General features: G+C 35.4%; 1 protein-coding gene across 3 annotated transcripts in view; it reads right to left on the bottom strand.

The window, feature by feature from the left end:
• Positions 1-656: 656 nt before the first annotated feature.
• The window catches only part of KLHL15 (kelch like family member 15), a 36204-nt gene continuing 11483 nt past the window's right edge, over positions 657-25377 (bottom strand). For 2 of the 3 annotated variants that reach the window (XM_031445700.2, XM_031445699.2), the window contains 2 exons: positions 22702-23413; positions 657-5972 (listed from right to left, as the gene is read on the bottom strand). In XM_031445700.2, coding sequence (XP_031301560.1) covers positions 4863-5972; positions 22702-23406 — 1815 coding nt within the window. In that variant the 5' untranslated portion in view covers positions 23407-23413 and the 3' untranslated portion in view covers positions 657-4862. Of the gene's footprint in view, positions 5973-22701; positions 23915-25377 lie in introns of those variants that run through there. The other variant, XM_064483320.1, reaches the window with a different exon arrangement.

The following is a 25377-nucleotide window of genomic DNA, read 5'->3' as shown; positions in this document are numbered from 1 at the left end:
AGATAACAGGTTTCAGGAGGCGAAGAGAGCATTTAAGTTGGGCTATGCCAAGTAAGTGGATTTTGCAAGCAGGGAAGGGAGAAGAAAGCAAGTGATTTGAGGCTATAAATTAATGTACAAAGATCACAACAAAATGGAGCACGAGAAGTGATAGAAAGAGGCTGGAAATGTGGCTTGAAGCCAGGATCCAGGGAATCCTGCTGAGGTTTCTCAGGAGTCCATTTTTAAGAAGGCACACACATGCCTAAGTGTATCCAAGTGCTTGTGTTGTAGCAGATTCTCTTCCTCCTGTTCCCTAATTTCAGAAATGACTTTAAGAACAATCAATCAAAAATGCTAAAGTAAATCTGAAAATCACCAAACTAAGGGCTTGGAGGCTTTTAAATACTTTTTCTCAATTCCACTCTGCAAAACTCTGTTAGTGGAACTTTAATGACTTGGCTTCGTTATACAATTTCCATTGCATCTTAAGTGTAAATAATTTCACTCAAATGCTCTCATTTCAATCTGTGGCTGAAAGCATTGGTAGAAATCACATTTTTGTGGCACTTCCTTTGGCACGTTGAAGGAAAACAAAATGTATACTGCTAATCAAGTCATGAGTGACTGAAAGTGATGAATTATATAAAGATAGTAAATAATAAGAGATAAAGAAGTATATTTTAAAGATTAAAAATATTTTATTTAAACTTTTCTTCATAAACACTTTTAACATTTTTTTTTCAATTTAAAAACAGAATGGATAGCATAAACATGTTTTGAATAGATTATATTCACGGCTTGGGAAAAATTACCTGACAAAAATGTAAAGGCTTTCAAAACAGGTATAAAAGGCAAACCTTAAATTATTCTAAGACTTTTTAAATCGGCCCTAGGATTATTTGACTACTGGCCCAAAATGTACCTAAAGGTCAAAATATTTTTCTATAGACAAAGTATGCCCAAGGCGTACAGGGCATATACAAGTTAGGTAGAAAATAACCTCTCTGATCACCTCACTGGAACATTCCTTCAGAAAGCAAACACCTACTCCTTACTGATATACTGATTAATAAAGTTTTTAATGTAGTTGTTCCCAAAGATGTAAAAAGAAAATCCAAGAAAATTAAGGGGGAACAAACAAAGCTGATGGCATTCTCTCAATGTTACTTGTGTAATATTAGAGTTATACTGGTATACTGAAAGGATATAACTTTCATGAGTTTATCTATTCCAGTCTATGTCTATTGAATATTTGACTTTATAAATTCTTGATAAACTAATTTTTCAGAACTTTTATTTTTAAGATAAATCTCTTTTTAGAAGATATTTATTCCCAAACCAAACCTAATCTGATAGAACGTATGATCCCTAAAAATGGTCGAAGTACAAAAAGAAAAATCAAAAATGTGTAATAGGCAAACAAGAAAAATGGCACTAGCAGTTACTGCCATATAGCCCTCATTTATATCTAATTTACACTATTGTCTATGTTGTGTTTTACTTCAGTCTGAAACTTTAAATTATGTATTCTCAAAAGAGCTAGTCTTTTCTGAGATAGCTTATAAACTGAAATAACAATTTATATTATAAACTGAAATGTTATGACCTACAACCACATATACATATATAAAAATAGTCCCACTGAACGTTTGACATGTTTAGATTATGCAGCTCAAATAATTTGTTATAAAATATTTTAAAGCTTAGTTTCATGTAATTAAGACAAAACTCTCCATTTTTACCACTTCTCCCCACACAAATGTGTGTGTCCTTTACTATGACTCGAGCAGGCTTCCCAGAATGAGGTGTCCAAAGGTGCTGCTTTAGAAAAGATAAGTGAAGGGCTCAGTCAATATTTCACAAATTACAGGAACACTCACACAGAACAAAGTAATGAGGACACAGAGAAAGCTGTCTCAAGAAAAGCTAATAATTCTATTAATTAAGCTTTGCTTTTTAAAAACCAGTAGTATTTCCTCCAATACAAAACCTTCAATGTGAGAATCTTGAATTTTATGAAAAGGTTGTAGTGCAAGGATTTTCTTTAAGCAGATTAAAATCAAATCTTAGAAGGTCAAAGACATGAAAGAGAACAAACGTTTCTAATTAAGATGCAGTTAATAAAGATCAGCTATTTTTGTAAAGTCTGGCATTTAAAATGTAAAGTGAAAATTAACACACAAAGATCACAAGAGTTACACTGTATAGTTTTAAATCTCTCACTGAATTAAAACTTACTTTGAGCACATACAACGTATACCAACAAAAATGGTTCCAAATGAAGCACACAAAAAATAAACTTGAAAAAATTCTATGAAAAAAATTTCCATAGTTTAGTATAACAAAAATAAATCTCTTTCAGCAATTAAACCATAATTTTAAAAGGGAATGTATGTTAATCATGGATTTAAAATAACCTAAATTAGCACTACATATAAACAGAAGAGTTTTTTCTCTTACATTCAGAACCCAAGCAATAACAACTATTCTTAAAGCTCAAAACTGATTACAGCTAACATCAGGTCAGACATGACTTATGTGTGAAGCTGAACCCAGAGTTAGTTCAAGTTAAGATTTCACAAATTTCCCAAAACATGAACTTTGACCTTGGCCTTGTGTTTTTACAATGGAAGACCAAGAATATTCAATTGTTTGCTCAGATCTACCTTAACTAGGTCTACGAAGTCTTATCTAAGCAATCAAAAAGAACCCACCACTGGAGTGTAAAAGCCTGATAAGGGTACCCTGTGTCTCGGTCTTTCCCAGCAAAAGACAACAATGAGGAAAATAATGAAGATGTTATTATTTTCTTTAAAGCAAGATAACACACATGTAAAATGCTAAGCCAACTAATATATGAGAAAAAGAATTAAATGGCTAACCTAATTCCTAGTTTTCAAAAGTAAAATGACTAACAATGATTTTTAAGATGTAGAAAAAGACTTTTACCCATATTACTATGGGAAACAAGATACCGAATTTCACTTTTAGGAACTGAAAGTAAATTGTAGGACCACTTAATAAAAATTTAAGTCTCAAAAGAATATTATTCAGTTGATTTCTAAAACCAATCCCAATATTTTGCTTTTTAAAAAACTACTTATGTACCTGACTGTTTGTTAAACTTATATGCCTCCAGTTGTGGAGTTCTAAAAATCAGATTTTTTTTCAAAGTTGTCTATTTTAATTGCAAAAACAAAACAAGTCTTCACATTTCCATGACTTCAGTCTTCCATTTTATGTTCAGTGGTGGCAGCAGCAAAAAAAAAAAAAAAAAAAAAAAAAAAAAAGGTGAAACTAGAAAATTTATACAACAGCCATATAGAAGGCATTGCAATATTGCACCAATATCCTAAGATCTGGCAAGTTTTGCCAGTGTAGATCTAGTCTGTATCAGATATAGACTCTACTCAGGAGAAAATGGCATCAATCTGAATGATCCACCCCCTGGTCTTCTTGCTTAATTTTGACAACTATTACATGTTTTTCCTTCTAGTTTACAGAGTTGAAAGGTGCGGCTAATCCTAGAACACTTATTATAAACGCTTTTAAACAGTTATTCTTGATCCATTCTGAACTTTGAGGTTACTATCCTTCATGCTAGTAGCTTTCAGTAAATAAAACAAAAGCTGAGGGCTTACATCCCCAGTGCCGCTAAATACTTTGTACTAAATAAACAAGTAGATATGACCAGTAAGATTATAATTCTATTCTTTACCTCTAAGTCAAAACTGAGCTCAAATTTTCCACAAGTTGCTACTTTCCATTCAATAACAGATGCAGCAGCCTTATTGAATGTAAAAAACGGGAGTTGCACTTACTTTTAAGGGGCCTTTATTTAGGAGTCTGGTATTACCTAAATTCTCTTTAAAAGTGCTTGCACGCTGCAGGGCCAGGGCTTGTCATATACCACTCCGATTCTCACTAAAAACGGTAACATTAACAAACTGCAAAGAAAAACATTTTCAAAAAGAAGACATACATCGATAAGGAACACTAACGTTTACTTTTGAAAATAAAACATAAAATGTTAGTTTTCATAAATCCATACATGCTTCAGGAATATAAGGAGTTCGCATATTACTGAATCAGTATGGACAGAAGACAGGCTACGCTGATCCAAATGAGGACTCCAGTTATTTTAACTTTCTAAAAATGTTAATACATGAAAAGACGTTACATCTAAAATTCAACAAGTATGGCAAACCGTGTGTGCAAGTGCACTAGCTTAAAAATACAGAATCCTACCACGCATAAAAGAAGATGTGCCTTATATATTCGTAAGATGTATGCAAGTATGGATATGCTTTCACTAACACAATGCAGGTAAGAGAAGGCAGCTTAGAAATAGTGTTTTGAATATAAAAAAGTTAATTTTGTAGAAAATTTATATTTTTGCATTTTCAGCAAAAAGCCATGCAAAAAGGTCAAGAGTTTTAAACTTAAATAATAAAACCAAAAAGTCTAACAGACTGAAATACACTGAAGTAAGTGTTCAAAAAGATTTCAGATAGAGATAGGAACTGAAATTACACCCAGTGACACTTATCAGGTCTTCTCTTAGAAGATGCATGACTCCTACACTGACATTTGAAAGAAATGTTTAAAGCAGAAAATCAACTTCCCAGATAAGTGGATCGTTCTACTAAACTGCTTCTGGAAGTAGTTTCAAGAGCTAGCGCTTAGAATTAACTTATTGCGTGAATTTGAGGCCAATAAAAAGAAAAAAAAGGATGCTAGCACAGAATGAAAAGATTTTTATGATATTAGACCAATGGCTTTGATAGTAAAACTGGTGAGGTTTTTCTTCATGTTTCTTAACTAACCACTTTGTTGCAAACAAATTTTTTGTTTGGCTTTTTTAAAGAAGCAAGATGTCATTAGTTGCAACGTCTGACCTCGTCCAGTATATATTCTGGAAAATGCAGGTTGCATACTTGTAAACCATCCAGCTTGCAGGGCATCCGCGGGTACTCATCTTCCTTCCATTTGTTTTCATCCGGATCAAAAGTGAGAATGGAATCGCTGTAATGACCGTTGTAGCAAAGGCCTCCAAGAACCATTATTTGTTTGTCCAGCACAGTCACACCATGGCCACTTCTACCAATTGGCATGGATGCCAAGATGGTCCACTGATCAGTCTCTGGGTTGTACACTTCTGTGGAGGGGCATCCCTGAGACTCAAAAGAGGCCCTCAAGATCACACAGACACCACCGAAGACATAAAGCTTGCCGTTGTAAGAAATCATCTTGTGAAAGCATCTGGCGTAATTCATTTTGCTCTTATTCTCCCAACAGTTGGTAACTACTTGAGTTCTCCTGGTCCGCTGTTCTATGGTCCCTTCTTTACTAGGGTCAAACACGCACACTTGCTTGGAGGTGGAAGATGAAGTGATTCCACCAGTGATAAACAACTTGTTATTGAGCACTGTCCCCTCATGTCCATATTTGTTAACTGGATAAGGATCCACAAATTCCCATTTATCATTGGTGATGTCATATCTCTCTGTTGAATAGAAAGTCTCATCTCTGGTTCTGCCTGCTACAGCGTAAATAAACTTCCCTATAACACCAACTGCAAATTCTGAACGTGGTACAGACATGTCTGCCATCCGGAGCCAAGAGTTTTGTCTCGGATCATACCTGAACACTTTGGAAGAAGCGTGAAATTCACCATCTGGGCCCAGTTCTTCCCCGCCCAACAAGAACACAAAGTTATTGACGATAGCAAGGCAGTCCGGGCGCAGAGGTACTTGTGGGCCCTCTAGCTCCCACCAGACTCTTGGTTTCTTTAAGAGAAGTATTTTACTGTTAACCATGCTATGTCCAATCATGCCTCGGAATACTGTAGTTTGGGGTTTGGCAGAGCGGATGCGGCTTGATTTCATGTCCAACAGAGGCTGCTGGTGAATGTTCTGAAAGTAATTCAGTGCTTGGTCAACTTCATAGCGCAGCTGTCGGGAGTATCTATAAAATTCTGATGTCTTAACCTAAGAACACAAGTAAAGGAATTTAACAAAAAAAAGAAAAAAAGAAAAAAAGAACATCAGTGGCAAACAAAATATCAAAGCCCACTAAGAAGATCAGTGTATGTTAGGCTTACTTTACTAAAACTGCTTTCCTGTTAAGATCACATACTTTCAATTTTTTTTAACAAAACTTTTCTTGTATTTGTTTTTGTAATTTGTATTTGTAATAATCTATACACATTCCCAAGCTTTTTCAAATAAACAAGTTAATTCTAGGCACAAGCTAAATTCCTCCAACAAAATGTATTCATCACCTATTATATGTTAGGCCTTGGGCTACAAGTGGTGGCTCTTCAAGGACAAATAAAGGTTTCACAGTAGAGGAAACCTCGGCCATGGTTTTCTTAACCACAAAGAACACTGTAAGAACAACCATGACTGAATAATTTGGGGAATTAAGTTAGTGAGTTAGTAAAAATTAAAATATACACAAAATTCTCAGTAGGTTTTTGACATACAGACTTGGTCTAATATCATCAACTCTGACAGTGAAAGTTCAGTTGACAAGAAAAGGTCATTTTTCTTTTTGTTTTTGGATCTGGAACTACCTAATTATAACAACTGCTAGACTCTTATGAAGCACTTTTAAGTATTATGCTAAGTTCTGTGGGAGATTAAAAAAAATGCATACGATGTGGTCTGTTTCCTCAAAGAACTTAGAATATATCTGAGGAAGTGAAAACAAATACACGTTAACCAGTAAGTAAATGAGGCAGCTGACAGGCACGAGGTGTGCAGCACATCTGTGAGTGCCATAGAACGTCACATACAGAATGTATCAAACTAGTCTGAAGTACTCAAGGGATACTTTGAGAAAGAGGTAGGAAGTTGGAGGCCAAGCAGAAACAGCCTGTGTCAGAATGACAATGATGAGAGGGTCTTAAATCTAGATGGTAGAATTAGACACTGTAGAGATAAAGTGACAGGAGTGCATTGATTTGAAGAAGGAATAGGGTGAAAAAGTGAGAACTTGAATGTGATTTGAAGACTAAGAATTGAGGTGATAGGAAGCGTGGTATTTCAAGGGAAACACGGAAAACAGGCTGGTTTGGGAGAGGCATTCAACTTCACTGGTGATGAAATTGAATTGCTGGTAGGATGCTGAGGTGGAAATGACTATGAGCCTGTTGGAAATCTAGGGTGGTAACAGCTTGGGAAGGAATCAAAACCAAGCATATGTATTTATAAGCTTTCCTTCCTTTCCTCTTTTTTTTTTTCCCCTTCTATCTTTCTCATTAGCTCCCCACCTTAGTCCAAAAAATTATCTGAAACAGAAAGCATCACAAATGTTTTAGGTACTTCAATAACTGTATTTCAACATAGTTTCCTTGCTCATCGCAACCTTTAAATTTTATGTATTTAAAATCATTATTCTGAGAAGAGGTCCTTCCAGGGGTCTTGCCAGACTAGCAAAGGCGTAAGTGCCACAAAAGGTTGAGAACTCCTTATCTAACTACATAAAATAGGGAAAATTGACATTACTGCTGCATGGTTGCTTTACGTGTGCATCTCATGTTAAATTATTCCTCCTGTGAGACAGCAATAACCATCCCTGTTTTCCTGATGAGAAAACTGAGGCTTACAATGTTAAGTGACTTGCCCAAATTATTTACATGACTAAAACTAGTGGAGCTGAGATCTCGAACCAGGACAGTCTTGCTCCAAAGCTCAATTTCCAGTATGTTACAACACAGCTTCCATCACTCTTTAGAAAACTCTTTAAATTACATACTCATTTATTAAAACACTTAACATGTTCAATGAATTAGTCTAATGACCCCTCTTAAAAAAAATATAGTATAATTGTTCTTAACACAAAGAATCAATCATACTGATCACAATGATTGGGCATACAACCTAATTCTTCCTAGCAAAATAAAAACTGTGGAAGATATCACAGTAAATAATGAATAATGGTGAACAGTTTCAATAAAAAGAATAATAATATAATAAAGAAAAAAGATGAGATTTGAGGTCTTATACTTTACTTTTACTTCACATATAAAAAATTAAAATAAAGAACAAAGGAAACAAACTGACCTTCAATCTCTTATGAGAAACAACAGAATACTATACAGCCATTAAAGGTAACATCACTGAGTACTGATGTTCACAATATATTCAGTTTTTAAAAAGCAACAGTACTTTGGTCTCCCAATTAAATAAAATTTTGTATATGCTTGCTTGGGTTAATACTGATTATTTCTGAAGTTTCACAAACATTTTTGCATTCTTTGTTTTTCAAGTATCACATAACAGAAAGTCTTGCATTCAAAAAATGGGTCTCCAAAAACCAACAAAAATATGTTTGATTAGTAAAAAATGAGCATCTTTTCATATCTTCGTTTTCCATTCATTTTTCTATGAACTGCCTAACAGTGTGCCTCACACATTTTTCTCATCTTTTTCTTACTGATTTGTAAGAGCTAAAAGGCAATACCCTAGAAATCAACAAGAAACATAAACCTCAAATTAAATATTTAAATGCCTACTGTGCACAGCCAGTGGTCTGACAGCTACACAGGTTTTGAAGTAAGAGAATCTTGTCCAGCATAGTAATTAAGCACCACATCAAGCAGCCCAGTATAGTGATTAAGAATCCGATTTAGGAAATATCTGACCTTGGCATTCACAAGCTGTGTAATTTTGGGCAAGTGACTCAACACCCTCAAACCTGTTTCCTCATCTATATTACTGGGATAACAACAGCACCCACAACTCATATCCCTAAGGTAGGAGACAAGCAAGATAATCCGACATGGAAAGGACTTAGTATGGTGCTAGTCAGGTGGCAGTATACAAAAAAAATAACAGCTGTTATTAGCTATTATTACTGATCAGAGGACATCTGTGGAAGTGTCACTCAATTTACGTCAATGCATCTGAAGATATGCTTTTGGTTTATGTAAAAATTCAGTCTTCCAGAAAGTAGAGGAGAAATGAGAAAAACTTACTTTGGACCTAATCCTCACCAGTAAAACATGACTGGTAACATGTAACTAGGAAGAAGCTTTAGAGAAAGCAGCCATGATGTTTGGAGATCAAGAAAGAAAGGCAGGGGAATGCTGCCCATACTGGATAGGCAGATTTCAAGATTTTCAAAGGAAAATTAGGATCAATTCCAAGATCAGAAACTGTGTAAAGAAGCTCAACAAGGCTGGGAGGTTCTTAAAAGCATAATGCTGACTGTATAACTGCAAAACACATTGATGAGGGGAAGAAAAGGGGAAATCTTAAGAATCTGATGCATTTGCACAGAGAGCTTTCTCGAATTCAGATGTTTAAAAAGACACTTATAACAGATGATTGAAAGAAAACAGACACATAGAACAAGTGTTATAAAGAGTGAAATGGATTCTAAGAATACCGTGAACAGGGCTAAAGCTTCAGGATGAACTGTGACTTTACAAAGTGCCAGATATTGAATAAGTGGCATTTAAAAGGTTAAAGTAAAAAAAAAAAAATAGAGGGAAAAGTGAATTCCCCGGATGGGACTGTTAATGTAATATTGACAAAGACAAAGAGAAACAGCCTCCTATTTCCATTCCTAGTTAATAATATTTTATTCTTTGTAATCTGAAGATTAAATATGATGACTGAGAAGAAATTTAAATCCAAGATGGCTGAAGGAAAAAAAAAGAAAAACCAGCCAGATATTCTCACTGAGTTCAAGTCATTTGATCTCACAAATCATGTCCTGGGATCCTAGAAGGCTCTGCAGATAAGGCTGCTTAATTGCTTTCTGTCACCTGTGTGGAATCATGAAGAATGGGAAAGGACTACAAGCCAGACAGGTTTCAAAATATGGACTGGTTAGCTTGAGGCTGATCCTGGATTGTTAAAAAAAATAGTTAGCACTTGCATATAGTAGGAAAGCACTACACACTAGGAGGCAACACAGACTCATCAAGTAATGCCAAGACTGGCCATTTCTGGTTTAAGTTTTGATTAAACAAGAATGCTAGAGAATCCATGACTTTGGCAAAGTAACCAACAAAATCTAGTCATAAAGAAAGGAGAAACACCAAGGACCCATGAACCACCTGAAATTACAACAATTGTATTAATCCATTTGGAGGGGTAGGGTGAGGTGGTGGCAAGTCCACAGCTTTTATCAGATGCTCCAGGGATCTACAAACTCCAAATGTAAGGCTTTAACTGACTCCATACGAATTAACAATGTGATATGGCAGCCTCAAGAGCTAATAAAATCACGGACTGAATTAAAAGAACAGATAATCCTACCCTCTCTGTTCAACTGAAACCACAGTTAAGAGAGTGTTCAGTTCCATCATTACACTTTAGACAGTGACAAAATGGATCATGTCCAGAAGATGGCAAAAGGATCCAAATAACACGAAGAATGGTCAAACAGATGAGGATTGTTTCAATCCAAGAGAAGACTCAGGAGAAAGATGGCAACTGTTTTCAGGACCAATATGTAGAAGTTAGGAGAAAGATTTTAGGCCAATATAAGAAAAAGCTTTGTAATTAGGACTGTCAAGATAATGGATGTTTGTTGCACCATTGTAAGAGCACAAAAACTAGGCACAACTCAAATATCTATTAAGACACTGGTTGAATAAATATAACATATACAATCATTAAAAAGAATGAGGTTAGTCCATATTCACTAACACTGATGTTCAAAATGTCAAATGACAAAAACTGCAGAACAGTATATATAATATTCTCAAAAAATAAAAATGGACTGTTTTGCAGGGGAAAACATATATATAATACATGTACAACATGTAGTTACCAGTGAGCTCTCAGGAGACTTGCCCTTTTTAGGTTCTAAATAGATTTGGCTTTTTCACAGGGATTACAATAAAAATGGTAAGGGTATATGTTCCCAAAGTCAAAACCTGTCTACCTCTGGAGTCTGAGCATCCTGCCACTAGATGTAGTCCAGGTGTGACCACCTATCAGGACTGCTGGAGAGAGATTCCAGCATCACACGAGGACTATGCAGAATGGCCTATAATGGCCTTGCATCCTCCAACCCCAAGTTCTTGAAGATCCTATCGAATTGGCCAGCTTAACGGTCATTTCCTAGTCTTTCGTTTTATACCCAATCTTCTGGTCCCTTTGTCCTCTCCCTAGGCATTCTACTGTGCTCCTTTGATATCTGGGTTCCAAAGAGTTTACAAGAATCACTTCAACACTACGTTAAAGTCCCAATCAAAACTATATCTTTACCCAATTTGTTCTACCTCTAAGCCCATGATAGCGGAAGTTGTGCCTTTTGGAACAGCTATTATACCATACAAGATCTTCTAACCAAAGAAATTTAGCTCCTACTTTTCTCTGCCAAGGCTAGAAGTTTGAGATCTACCTTATCCTTTTCCCAGAGCTACTTATCGCTGTAATTTTCCTCTGAAACCACACAATATCAATAAGCATAAATAGTTCCTTTCATTATAGAAAAGAGGAAATTAATGCCTCTTTGATAATCCTGGACAAAGTAATTACAGATATACTCTGCTTTAAAACAAAAAGCATAGGGCTGAAACCTTTAAGAATGGAATCATTTAAAATGCATTAATGAAGAGAGCTATCCCAAAAGAAACACGTGGTTCATCTTTTCATAGAGAAAGCATTTCTCTCATTTGGTCCTCACGTAACAGTTTAACTATCTGTTTATCAGGTGCTCTCAAAAGAAAGATATGGAAAGAATGACATTTCTTTCATGTTCTGAACTAATTTCCTTATTCCTTTCATAGGATTAAAAAAGCTGTCTTGTTTTAAAACATGGGAAGAATATATTCATTCTTGATCACTTTTCTTGCTTTGATACTTAAAATTGTATTATGAAAAGCACTTTGTCTTATTCTGAACACAATGAAAGCATATATTGCCTCTTAAAAACAGTGATCTGAAAATTTTAAATTGGCCATTTCCTCCTCTATAATCTTTTAGTTTAATATAACTGTGTGCATGCACATATGCATGTAAAGAAGAAAATGTGAGAAATTACTCATTTTGAATGTGGTTCCTCTAAATATATGTATTAAGTCAAATAAATAATAGCTAGCTAATAAAAATTCCATGTTTCTCTGCCCAATGTCAAAATGTTATATAAGCCACTTACTAAATTTTTAACTTTTAAAGGTAATTTGTTTATACCACTCTTAATTTTGAAAGAATTAAAATGAAACCAGCAATATAATTTAAATGGGCATTTTCATAGTTTACTACATTTACAATTTTTAAAAAATCTACAGTTTTTAAAATCTACAATTTAAAAAATCTACTGTAACAGGCTACAGTCCAAAAAAATTATTTTAGGCTTTCAGCCTGACAATTAAGGTATTATCAATTCTTTCACCTTTCAAAAGGATTTTTTAAAAGGCTCAGTGTATTTATACTAAACCAAACAAAATGCCTTTTATCAGTTTATCCAGTGGTGGAGAGGTGGGAGGGGTAGGGACTGGGGGCTGTAATAATCCCTGAACTCAAGACCACAGGCTTAGACTTGACACTGTCCCCAAGTCACTGTGTGACCATGGACAAGACTCTAGATAGTTTCCCTTTATAAAAGGAGTAAGTTGCATGAATAGACACCTCTCTGGCCCCTTCCTATGCCCAAAAATGCTAACCTAATTTTCAGAATGAGTATGAGGTGTCATGTGGAAGGAAGACTGAGTACTAGCAGTTTTATCATCCCTCCTCCATGATCCAATATTCTCAAAGAAATATCTAGAAATAAAGCAGTTACTATCATGGAGCTTTAGTGCAAAAAATTACATCTTTGGGAACCACATCTTCATTTGATACTAATTTTGACATTCAGTAAAATGTGGAACAGCCTTTATATGTTGTATTGCAAAACCATCTACCCTGATATCCAAAGTCTACTTATAAAATCATGCTCAGAACTGAAGCTTATACTGATTCATGTGAGACAAAAATCATCACAAAAAAAACTAGGTGCAAAATACCTTTAATTAATCCCTTTGTCCTGAAAAACTGAATAATGAGCAGAGATAAGGCTATTAAAAAAATCAGTTCCTGCTAAACACACATCCTCTCACTAATAGTATAATTGCAGTCAGATACCAAATCGCGAAGACAAATTTTTAATAAGGATTTACCCATCCTCTCTTCTCTGAGCAGACAAGAGTCTAAAGTATTGACAGAACTTCAGAAGTCAAGTAACCAGGGCAAATGGGGGCAAGGGAGAGGACCCCTCAGGACAACATTCTAATAAGAATTTCAGCACAATTTGGTTAGTCCTCTATCCCTTCAACTTTTCTATAGAGTGAAAATATTTAATTAAAAAATAAATGTGTTTAGAAAGTCTAATTTCCTTCCAATTTTGGTGCAACAGTAAGAGAGGACCACTAGGAATGAAATAAGTGTTAAGTAAAAGATAGAAAATAATGTAATTTTAGAAAAGAGTTAAGACCATCTTATCATTTGATTATGCTAATATTTAGACAGTAAAACTAAGTTCAAGAATTCACTTTTTTTCCAACAAAAGAAAGGACAAAAATCACATGATCATCTCAATAGATGCAGAAAAAGCACGTGATAATATTCAACACCCATTTATGATAAAAACTCTCACCAAAGTGGGTATAGAGGGAACATATCTCAACATAATAAAAGCTATATATGACAAACCTACAGCCAGCATAGTACTCAACGGTGAAAAACTCAAAAGCTTCCCACTAAAATCTGGGACAAGACAAGGATGCCCACTATCACCACTCCTATTCAACATAGTCTTGGAAGGCTTAGCCACAGCAATCAGGCGAGAGAGAGAAATAAAAGGGATCCAAATTGGAAAAGAAGAGGTTAAAGTGTCACTATATGCAGATAACATGATACTATACATAGAAAACCCTAAAAGGTCCACACAAAAACTACTAGAACTAATCAAATAATTCAGCAAAGTAGCAGGTTACAAGATTAACGTTCAAAAATCAGTTGCATTTCTTTACACTAAGGATGAATCAACAGAAAAAGAAAATAAAGAAACAATCCCCTTTAAAATAGCACCCAAAGTAATAAAATACCTAGGAATAAATCTAACCAAGGAGGTGAAAGACTTATACACAGAGAACTATAAACCATTGATGAAGGATATTAAAGAAGACTTAAAAAAATGGAAAGACATCCCATGCTCCTGGATTGGAAGAATCAATATTGTTCAAATGGTCATACTCCCTAAGGCAATCTACAGATTTAATGCAATCCCTATCAAATTACCCAGGACATATTTCACAGAACTAGAACAAATCATAATAAAATTTATATGGAATCACAAAAGACCTAGAATTGCCAAAGCATTACTGAAGAAAAAGAAAGAGGCTCGAGGAATAACCCTCCCAGACTTCAGTCAATACTACAGAGCTACAGTCATCAAAAGAGCATGGTATTGGTACAAAAACAGACATATGGACCAATGGAACAGAATAGAGCCCAGAAATGAACCCATAAACTTTTGGTCAACTAATCTTCGACAAAGGAGGCAAGAAGATACAATGGAATAAAGACAGTCTCTTCAGCAAATGGTGTTGGGAAAACTCGACAGCAACACGTAAATCAATGAAGCTAGAACATTCCCTTACACCACAGACAAAAATAAACTCAAAATGGATCAAAGACTTAAACATAAGACAAGATACAATAAACCTCCTAGAAGAAAATAGAGGCAAAATATTATCTCACATACATCTCAAAAATGTTCTCCTAGGACAGTCTACCCAAGCAATAGAAATAAAAGCAAGAATAAACAAATAGGACCTAATTAAACTTACAAGCTTCTGCACAGCAAAGGAAACCATAAGCAAAACAAAACGACAACCTACTGAATGGGAGAAAATTTTTGCCAAAGATGAAACTGACAAAGGCTTGATCTCCAGCATATATAAGCATCTCATATGACTTAGTAAGAAAAAAACAAATAACCCAATCCAAAAATGGGCAGAAGACCTAAACAAGCAATTCTCCTAGGAAGACATACGAATGATCAATAGGCATATGAAAAAATGCTCAGTATCACTAATTATCAGAGAAATGCAAATCAAAACTACAATGAGGTATCACCTCACACCAGCCATCATTCAAAAGTCCACAAATGACAAATGCTGAAGAGGCTGTGGAGAAAAGGGAACCCTCCTACACTGCTGGTGGGAATGCAGGTTGGTGCAGCCACTGTGGAAAACAGTATGGAGATTCCTCAAAAGAGTAGGAATAGACTTACCATATGACCCAGGAATCCGCTCCTGGGCATCTATCCAGAAGGAACCTTACTTCAAAGACACCTGTACCCCAATGTTCACAGCAGCACTATTTACAATAGCCAAGACATGGAAACAGCCTAAATGTCCATCAACAGGTGACTGGATAAAGATGATGTGGTATATTTATACAATGGAATACTACTCAGCCACAAACCCTGACAACATAACGCCATTTGCAGCAACATGGACGGCCCTAGAGAATGTCATTGTAAGTGAAGTAAGCCAGAAAGAGGAAGAAAAATACCATATGATATTGCTCATATGTGAAATCTAAAAAAAAAGAAAAAAAGAAAAAGAAGACAAATGAACTTAAATATAAAACAGAAACAGACTCATAGAATACAAACTTGTGGTTGCCAGGGGGGAGGGGCGTGGCAAGGGGCAGACTGGGAGTTTGAAATCTGTAGATACTGACAGGTATATATAGAATAGATAAACAAGATTATACTGTATAGCACAGGGAAATATATACAAGATCTTCTGGTAGCTCAAAGTGAAAAAGTATGTGACAATGAATATATGTATGTTCTAGTATAACTGAAAAATTGTGTTCTACAGTGGAAACTGATACAACATTGTAAGCTGACTATAACTCAATAAAATAAAAGAATTCACTTTTTTTTACACATTTCCCCCTATTTATGGAAATACTCTCAACTATTTAAATATTTTATTTATAAATATGGAAGAGCAGAAGGAAAGCCAAATAAAAGGTTTAACCCTAAAACTAACTTCTGAATGAACAAGGCTTACCTATGACACATATTTTTGGGTAAAGACTAAATTTGAGAATGAAAACTTTAAAGCCTAAAATCTTAATATCTCCCCTCTTTGTTCCTTTCCTGCTCCTAATCTTTTCTCCAGTCATTTTCTGACTTCTCTGATCCTTTTTGATTTCTGCTTATTACTTGGTTTCTCCCCCCTCCATTTTTCCCAATTCATTAAAAAGGTTTTCTCCTTTTACAAGTAATCACAGCTGTCCCCATTCCATGTATTCCTTTCCTTTTACTCCAATTCTATGCTTTTGTTTTCATCTCCCTTTTATTTAAAAGGAAAATCAGCAAGTAAGATTGAATTTTCAAACTCCCATTTTCAACAGGTACCTGCCTGCTTAATACATCCTCTTTCCCAGGGGATCTAACAGCAGTCAACACCTAGATTACCGGCACTCTCCAGGAACCTGTGAATCTAGAGTGAATGCAAGTCAAAGGTAGAAAATAAAAGCACTCTACAGCTATACATAAATGGCAGAAGACTTGAGAGGAGAAAAACACCTTGGGTGATTTTTTAAAGAACTGCACACGTATTAATTATAATCATCCAAGTCCATGGGGCCTGGGGTGGGGTGGCAGGGGTCAGCAAAAAGGAGACATGCAAAAAAAGACATTAAGTTAACTGAGAAAGTACGCTTAACCCATTGACCTAGTTTCAAACAAAAACCTGCTCATCTCTGTGCTTTCACTCCAAGGGGCAAGTGAGCTGATTGTTAACTTAAGCAATTTCAAGTTTATAGTTGTATAAGAACTATTTAATATATGAAGGGTATTTAAATCTTTTTCCAAGGCAATTCAAGCTTATTAGAAATTCTAATCAAATCTCACATTTTAAATCCAGGTTGCTAACTTTTAAAAAAATTTTTTTATTGTCAAATACAGCACTGCTTGTTTCTTGCATACTTCTAAAACTCTGAGAGTTAGAGGGAAACTTGTTTTTTCCTCTAGATTTGTCTGGTTGTAGCTGAAGTAATTAGAATTACTTTTTTCAAGTTTTTTGGGCTAAACTGTGGTAACACTACAGTTAATGATCTGGTTTCTGGATAGGAATTTTGGATTGGTCAAGTGCTAGATTAGTCAAAACATGTTACAGCGACTAAGCGAAGGAATTCTGGAGGGTACACAGCACCTACACTTTACACAGATGTGCCCGTGCCCAGGCAGTTTCATTACCAAGTGGGTTGTGCCTCAACCAGAATATCACATCACCCAAGCAAGACACGTTAAGAATAAATTTCCTTATGTGTCACAGTCCATTATTAATACTACATAAACCAACTATGCAGATAGAAAAAATATTTGGAAGATTATCAGTGCTTTGTGAAGACCAGTTCTGAGAGTCACTATCTTCTTAGTAAGGCACTCAGGTACTTTGGTAAGGTATTCTTGGATACTTAATTTGTAATCTTTGAATTCTATTAGTTTGAAGGTGAGTCCAGAATACCTTATCCCCATTTTAAACTATAGTTTTTAATTTAAAGCCACAAATTTTGCTCCTTAAATAAAAGACATTTTTAAAAACAAATGTTAGGAAGCCTTTCTGAAGCATTAATTTTCACTCTGATCCTAGGATTAATATTCTCTAGTGATGAAGTTATCTTTTACAGCAGACTATCAAAATTACCTCAAAGCTGTAAATATCCTTATCACAACAAACTTTTATAAAATGCAGTTATAAAGGTCCTGGGTTCAATCCCCAGTACCTTCATTAAAAGAGAAATAAATAAATTTAATAAAAATAAAATAAAATGCAGATATGATTTGTTAAATCCAAATATATTTTCAGTAAAAGAGAATTAACATTATTTTCTTATTTTAGGGTGTCTGAATATCATGAGCTAATTTACAAAACAGAATGGAATAAAGCAGAATTCATCTATGTAATCTGATTCCTTAAGAAAAGAGAGGGTTTTTTTGAAAAATTGAAAGATTTTACAATTATTATTTATATGATTTCTAAGAGGATCATTGGTAGGCTCAATCTTACCTTATGCATATTTATGATACTAAAGATGCCCTGGTTTCAAAAATATTAAAATGTCACTTTACTAAAAAAAATCAACATATGGATATTTTAATGAATAATGTAACAATTTTTCTAAAAAGATCTTTTCCATACAAAAAAGTCAAGTATGATACGCATTTTGCCAAATACACATTTACTTCATAAAATGTTTCCAATAAAGCAATAATTGTTTTTTAAAAACCGTAAGACCAAAGAGAGCCAAGTTTAAACTATTTAAATCTTCACCTCACTGAAATTCAGAATAACAAATGTCAGGTCTTATCTCTGTTAACAGATGCAAAGACCATCAAAGCTCGTAAAATAGATGCCACAGACATTTGCATTAAGTAAAAACTGAAATTGAAGTCTGGTTTTAAAACTGGGAATCCACTATAGATTAAAATGAATCCTAAGAACTCTTAAACAACTATGTCAAAAGGACAAGATCCTTAAACTTATTTTCAGCTTTCCTTGATTATGCAGTGAAAACCCCAGAATTGTGCTTTCACATCTTAAAAGTGTTCCTACATTTTATACTTTTTTAACTGCCATAAATTTCTTAGGCTATGTTTCATTCATACAAACATGTTAGAATTTTCACCTTTAACAACTTCTAAACAACCCAAGCAGAGCCACAGGGTTAACCACATGCTTCCTGCACGTTGGGGGTCCTCTCCCTACTCTAGCTTGGACTGGGGCAAGCAGACCTAGGTTCCAGTCTGGACACTGACACTTATTCTGGGATAAGATTCCTAACCTTTCTGAGCCTGTTTTCTTATCTATAAAATGGAGATAACCCATAGACTCTGTGTGTAGAGCACCTGGTACATAGCCTTGGACATACGTGTGAAGTGTTCAGATAACCAGAATCACTGCCTGTAAGAACTCGGTGAGGAAATCTGGAAGTCTTGGGTGATGGTCATGTCCCACAGAGCATTCAGTACAAAAGTTAAGACAGTCTGTTTTCAGGTAGGGAGAAAATCCAGTGGAGGACTAGGGTAAAAGATACTGCAGAGGAATAAACCCAAAGATTCTGGCACAGCTAAAGGGCATGATCCAGGTTCCTGGAATCAGTGGGGGCTATTCCTTGGAGAGAAGCAGAATGCCCCCTTACCAAGCCACTGCTCAGATCTGATCATTACTACCAAAGGAGGAATTAAAATCTCCAAAGGTTCCTTCACCAAGCTTTGTTCAATCAGTTTTCATTTTCCTGAGGCCAGGGAAAGGATCTGGACAAAGAGACGCTATACTCAAGTTATCTTCATCAGCTATTCCACAGAAGAGTTAGGTAAATTCATTTAACACTAAAGGCTGGGAATCCAGGAGAGGGGTTAAATATGTGAAAAAGTATGCGTATTTAGAGAGTTGCTAAAGCACAGCTTACTCCTTGAACCTCTAGAGCAGCGCTGTGCAACAGAAACACAATCTGAGCCCCAAATGCACACCAAAGATGTCATTTTACACTTTCTAGTAGCCATATTTTAAAAAGTAAAAAGGTGAAATTGATTTTAATGATACAGTTTACTTAACCCAATATATCCAAAATATCATTTCCACACATAATCAATATAAAAATTAGTAATGAGGTAATTTATATCCTTTTTGTCCTCTTAATCTCTGAAATCTCAAATCAGACTTGTCACAGTTCAAGTACTCAAAAGCCACAAGCGGTAGCCACAAGTATTGAACAGCGCAGTTCTAGAGTTATATACACTACCTTTTTTTTAGTAAGAAAGAATAATCTTCTTAAACTTTCACACTTCAGCTAGTTTTAATTTCAATAAATTGAATGGAAGGGCTCCAATTTTTTTTAAGGGAGAATTTTTTAATCTAAAAGAAACCTAACAGAATAGTGTGAATAAAATCTTTGATAATTTTAGCCACAGGATTGGGCTACTTAGCCTCCTAATAGAAAAAAAGAATGGCAAATTCTAAGTTTGATTAGAGTTGCTAAGTAGTTTTCGAAGGCCTTCTCTGGCATTACAACAATATTTTCTTGTAATTGTTCCTGAAAATACACGATGCTAAAAGGTAGATGTGCTAACAGGAAATATAAGAGAGGAACTAAGTTCTAAGTTCACATCAACACAAGGAAATACTCTGCTAAATCCAGAATGTGGGAGACACTAAGACGACAATCTGATTTTTCTCAAAAAAAAATAAAAAAGGTAGGAGACTGTTTTAGATTAAGAAAGATTAAATAGACATGGTAACCAAAAGCAATGCATAAACCATGACTAGATTCTAGGGCATTCTGGGTACAACCGGGAAAATTTGAATATGAACTAGCTACTAGATGATATTAGGGTCTTTTATTATTAATCTTCTTGGGTGAAATAGTGTTGAACTTGGGTAGGAAAAAGTCCTTATTCTGAGGAGAGGCATGTTAATATGTATTTAGGGATGAGGTGTCATAATGTGTTCAACTTCTTTTCAAAGGTTTAGCATAGAAAAAATATATGAAGCAAATAGGATAAAACCACAAATCAAAACTGCCTACACCTTTCCCTATGTAGATTCTCATACTAAAAAAGGACCTGTACAGATATAACATGTCTTTATTTCTGTGCCCTTTCTGGTTCTATGCATATATAATGGATATTAAAATGGCCTTGTTTGAGACCTGCAGAGTGCTGGAAAAATAGATGGGCCCTATTTTCAAGGAGTTTAAAATAGGATGGGGTAAAATAGTTCAAATTCTTATTTCCCAACCAAATTTTCCATTTTAATTTTTAGAGATAAGGTCTCAAACATGCCTTAGTGTTTTTGAACATTTAGAAAGCCATACATTCCTTTGATAAACATCTCTCATACACTGCTAAGACAAGAATCACTGACTACCTTCCCATCCATTTATCTTACCAGAATCACTAAAATAAAACAAAGATTTATATTGAAAAATTGAAAAGATTTCTCTGTGGCCGGGGCCTTAAGTTTTCCTAAGAAATTAAGAAGGAAGCCTTAATAACATCTTTATTCTGATGAGATTCCCAATACTTGACCACTAAGTAATAACCACCTCCTATGTTATACATGCAAACAGAATCCATCAGAAGGTACAACTGCTGTTATATATGATTTACAAAATTACCTGATGGTATTAACTTTCAGCCACTGTCACTACTGACCACCTTAAACTGATAGCTGGAAAATAAAAAGGCTCTGCAGCTCAATACTTTAAAATTATTTACTGCTATCAATTATCCATTATATTGTCATGCAAGAGGGAAAATTTTATTTTCTATTTTACAAGTACTTCCATCTAGACTGAAGTTGGAGGGTTTTTGTTTGTTTTAGCAGTGGGAAAGTATTTGCATCTATAAAGACAAAACAGGATTCCCCCAGGGAAAGAGAACAATAAAAACAATAGTAGGAAGAAAAATCAAAACATCAGAGACAAATGATTTACATAGTTGACGTGGGGCTGATTATCACTAAACAAAAACTAATTAAGAAATGTATTCTTTAGTTTCAATTATTTCTACCCTATCAGTACATTCTTAGAATAAAAATAAAACTCCACAAAATTGAATTATCCATAAAAGTGTAAGTTAATGATATTTCACAGCATTTCAGAGGGGGAAAAAAGACATGCCGGGGCTGCTGAGTGTTATTCAAAGGCGCAAATTTGTTTAGTTTGCGAATGGTGTAAATAACTCTCCTTTGCAAATATATTTTTATCACCAGGTCTGGTAACTAAAGCTAAGGAACTACTTAACATGAAGGGTGTCGACCACAGGTTTAAGTGTGCTTTCTAGAAAGAAGAAAAGATGCAAGAGGTAAACAGAGCCCCAGAGGTAACCATGTGATTAGAAACCAATTAAGTTAAGCAATTACTGAAACTGCTTTCTCTCCTTTGGGCAAGAAAGGATCACAAGCGAGACTCCGATATAAAAATGAAAAATGCTTACATGCAAAAAGGCCAAGGCTGTTTTGGAGAAAGACAATTTTAAGACAGCAGAACTATCACATGGTAAAATGTGCAAAGGGATATTTTATCAATGCAGATAGAGGATTTATAGTCTGTTTGTTTAGAAATGCCAAAACAACGGTTTTCAACAAAAACATATGTTTTCATGGTTAAATTTAGTTAGTATGCACAGTGAAACGGGGAGAGGAGGGAGGGCAGAGCAGAACTAGGTAAGAGTAGAGAAGAAAATCACCACTTGGGCCTATTGGTTTTCAAGAACTATCTTACGTTTCCTTACTACATTTTAGAGGAAAACAGAACTGTGTTAATGTATATCATTCAGAACTACAAAACTCCTCTCAATTCTAATTTCAGCATGTATCACTTAAATTAATTTTTAAAGAGAGCTAGATTGACCCCGTTCAAATTTAATTATTCTATGAAAAGAAAGAAAAGCTAAAGCATACTTGTAATATTTTGGGTTAAATAATTACACTTCAACTTTAAAAGTACTTTTAAAATGAAACTACTCTACCACCTACCTGGTTCATCTTTCACCCACAAAATGTATTTTTAAAAACCTAAATGCACAAGCTACAACAAATTAGACTTCTTACACATAAACTATTCTTAGAAACAATTCATTCTCTTTTTGGCTCCTGACCAAGCCTGGGAATCTTATGTATAAAGAAATATTGCCTTATTAGCTAAATGATAACTCCTATCTATTGCTTTCAAATGCACCAACCTTCTCAAAAACACTGGATGGGGTCATCAAACAAAACCTGATGTTCTGAATGATGGTATCGGTATGTCTCCAGCGTCTTCTATCATGCCGCAGCCAAGACTGCACAGCCTCGTACAGCTCTATCTCTGGGAACCTGCTCAGATGATCATTATCCAAGTAAGACATGAGCTTCTCAAAGCTCAGATAAGACAGGAAGTCAGGCCTGGACATGAGTGGAACAAAGTTCTCTAGCAGAAAGGCGTCCAACTTCTCCCTGACTCCCTCGATGTTAACACCGAAATCATCTAAGAGTCTCATAATTTCTGCACAGTTTTCTAAGCAGATTTTCGCTAATAGAAAAGAGCAGCAGAACTTCACCACTTCTATAAGCTGAACATACATGGCAGCCTGAAGAATCTCATGAACAGTACTCATACTCAGCTCTATAGTTCCATAGTACATAAACTGAAGAACGTGGCTGAAACCTGTAGCAGTTAGACCTTTTAAGTGAATTTTGTCCTGATCTCGCTCCCTCATGTCTGCAGTAAACATAATTCTGAAGTAATCACTCTGGGTGGCCAAGAGTGCTTTATGGGCCTGGAACTGATGATCTTCAATAACCAGAGTGACATCAAGAAGCAATCCCTCCTCATACAGTGCTCTGAACCCAGCAGAGACACTGGTGTCATGGATGGAGGAACAGAATCCTTCCACGTCCCCTGCCATGAATCACCTGGAAAAAAAGTAATCAAAGAAAACTGTGTTAATCATTTCCATGCATTCTGAAGACATTATTAACTCAGAGCTTAAACAATTTTTATAATTATCTCAATTCCACTGTCTAAGTCCTACATGTACAAACCCTTTGGGAGAAGACAACTTAAAGGTTTGCAGGGTAATACTTTTGGCTCCCAAACCCAGGGGGAAAAAGTCTCTTAAATACCTATAGAACAATGGTAAATTGTTAACTTACAAACAATATATGCCTATCCTAGTGATTTTACACTGTTCACCAAATATATTTAAACATGTCCCCAAATTATCAACCAAAAAGGATTTCTCAACCAAATACTGTCATGAGAAAAAGAGACAAAGTGAAATTAAACCAAAAAGTACACTGTTGACCTTGAAAACTCCTAGAAATTTATCCAAAGGAAATAAGCAGATAAATATGCCAACTTGTACACACAAGGTTTTTCTTTCTAGCCTTATTTATGGTAAAAAAAATTGGAAGGATTCAAAAGCCCAACAATAGAAATAAATATGGTACGGTATAATAGATTACTCTAACAACTAAAAATGATGGCAGCCACCTACCTATTCTGACAAAGGATCTTTATTAGGTATTATTTTATGAAAAAAAAAGCAGGCAATTGTAGTATACTCAGTATATTTTCAAAAATTAAATACACATATACGTTTAGATGAGGAAAAGTCTAGAGGAATATGTACCAAAATGATGTCCCTAGGTAGTGGGATTTCAGGAAATTTTGAGGTTTATCTTTTCCTTTTTACTTACCTCATTAACCTTACTCTAAAAACAGTGACCATGTATTGCTTAAATATTTAAAATATGTAACTTTAAAAGGATATCAAACTGCATTTTTGCATTATTAGAGAAATGAAGCCAAAATAGTGGAATTATAATTAGATCTCTTAAGTAAAGCAGCATAAACTAATTCAGTCTGTTAGACTGTTTATGAAGCAAAGTAATTTTCCACTTTTCACACAACCCCCCAGGCCAACTATCTATCCTCTTCTCAACTCTCATTCTCACACAGCTCCAAGCTTCCTCCCCAATGACCCCTCCTCCCATCCACGAATTACCTCCCAACTCTTTCCACTGTGCCCTGTGGAACCTTGCTTCAGTGTAAACAAATTCCCCTACAGGCTCATGCTGCTGGTCACAGAAAGTTTTCTCCACAGTCTGATTAAAAAAAAACAAAAAAACCCTCTTCCATATTCTTCTTAAAACAAAATACTCTTCTATAGCTTACAACCTACCTTCCAAGCCTTCTCTTAGCTTTCTACTATTCTTTTTCTAAAATATTGCCTTTCTCTCAGATAAAAATCCGTCTTCTACTGTTCCTTGTTAAGTATCATATACACATATCCTGATATCTCTCACATTTGCTGCTGACTTTGGTACCTGGTGAAGAGTCATTTCCCCCATCTCTTCAATGTTCACATAAAATCACTCATCCAAAAACTGAGTCAAAATTCCCTGACCACTCAACTCCTACAACCTACCCCCTTACTCCATTTTAAACCCTTATTTCCAAACCTTCTGGGCCTCGTCACCATCCAGAAATGGTCCACATCTGAAATCTTAACCATCAACTTCCCAGTCTCTGGTTTAACCTTCACTCTTTTCATTTGGTCTATCATCTTCAAATTTTACCTCTGTTCTCCTCCAGCCTAGACCTTCTGGTATCAGACCCCAACTCCCAAGCTCTTTCCTTACCCTGCTTGAGTGTTTGGATGGACGAGCCCTCCAGCAAATCAACTGGCACCACAGTCACTACTGGCACCTTCCCTACCTCCTTCTTCAGGCAGGCCACTGCCAGCCTCACCACTCTATTACCGATGCCTTTCTCTTTCCTTACTAGAGAAGAGCACCTCTGTGCGCCAGGCATTATGTTAGATATCAACAGAGGTGTGTGTCTTTCAGGAATCCCCTCTGCACCCTGGATTTGG

This window comes from Camelus dromedarius, chromosome X (genome assembly GCF_036321535.1).
Source record: "Camelus dromedarius isolate mCamDro1 chromosome X, mCamDro1.pat, whole genome shotgun sequence".
Taxonomy (NCBI): Eukaryota; Metazoa; Chordata; class Mammalia; order Artiodactyla; family Camelidae; genus Camelus; species Camelus dromedarius.
Note: the sequence above shows the minus strand (reverse complement) of the source record. Positions and strands in the feature narration are given on the sequence as shown.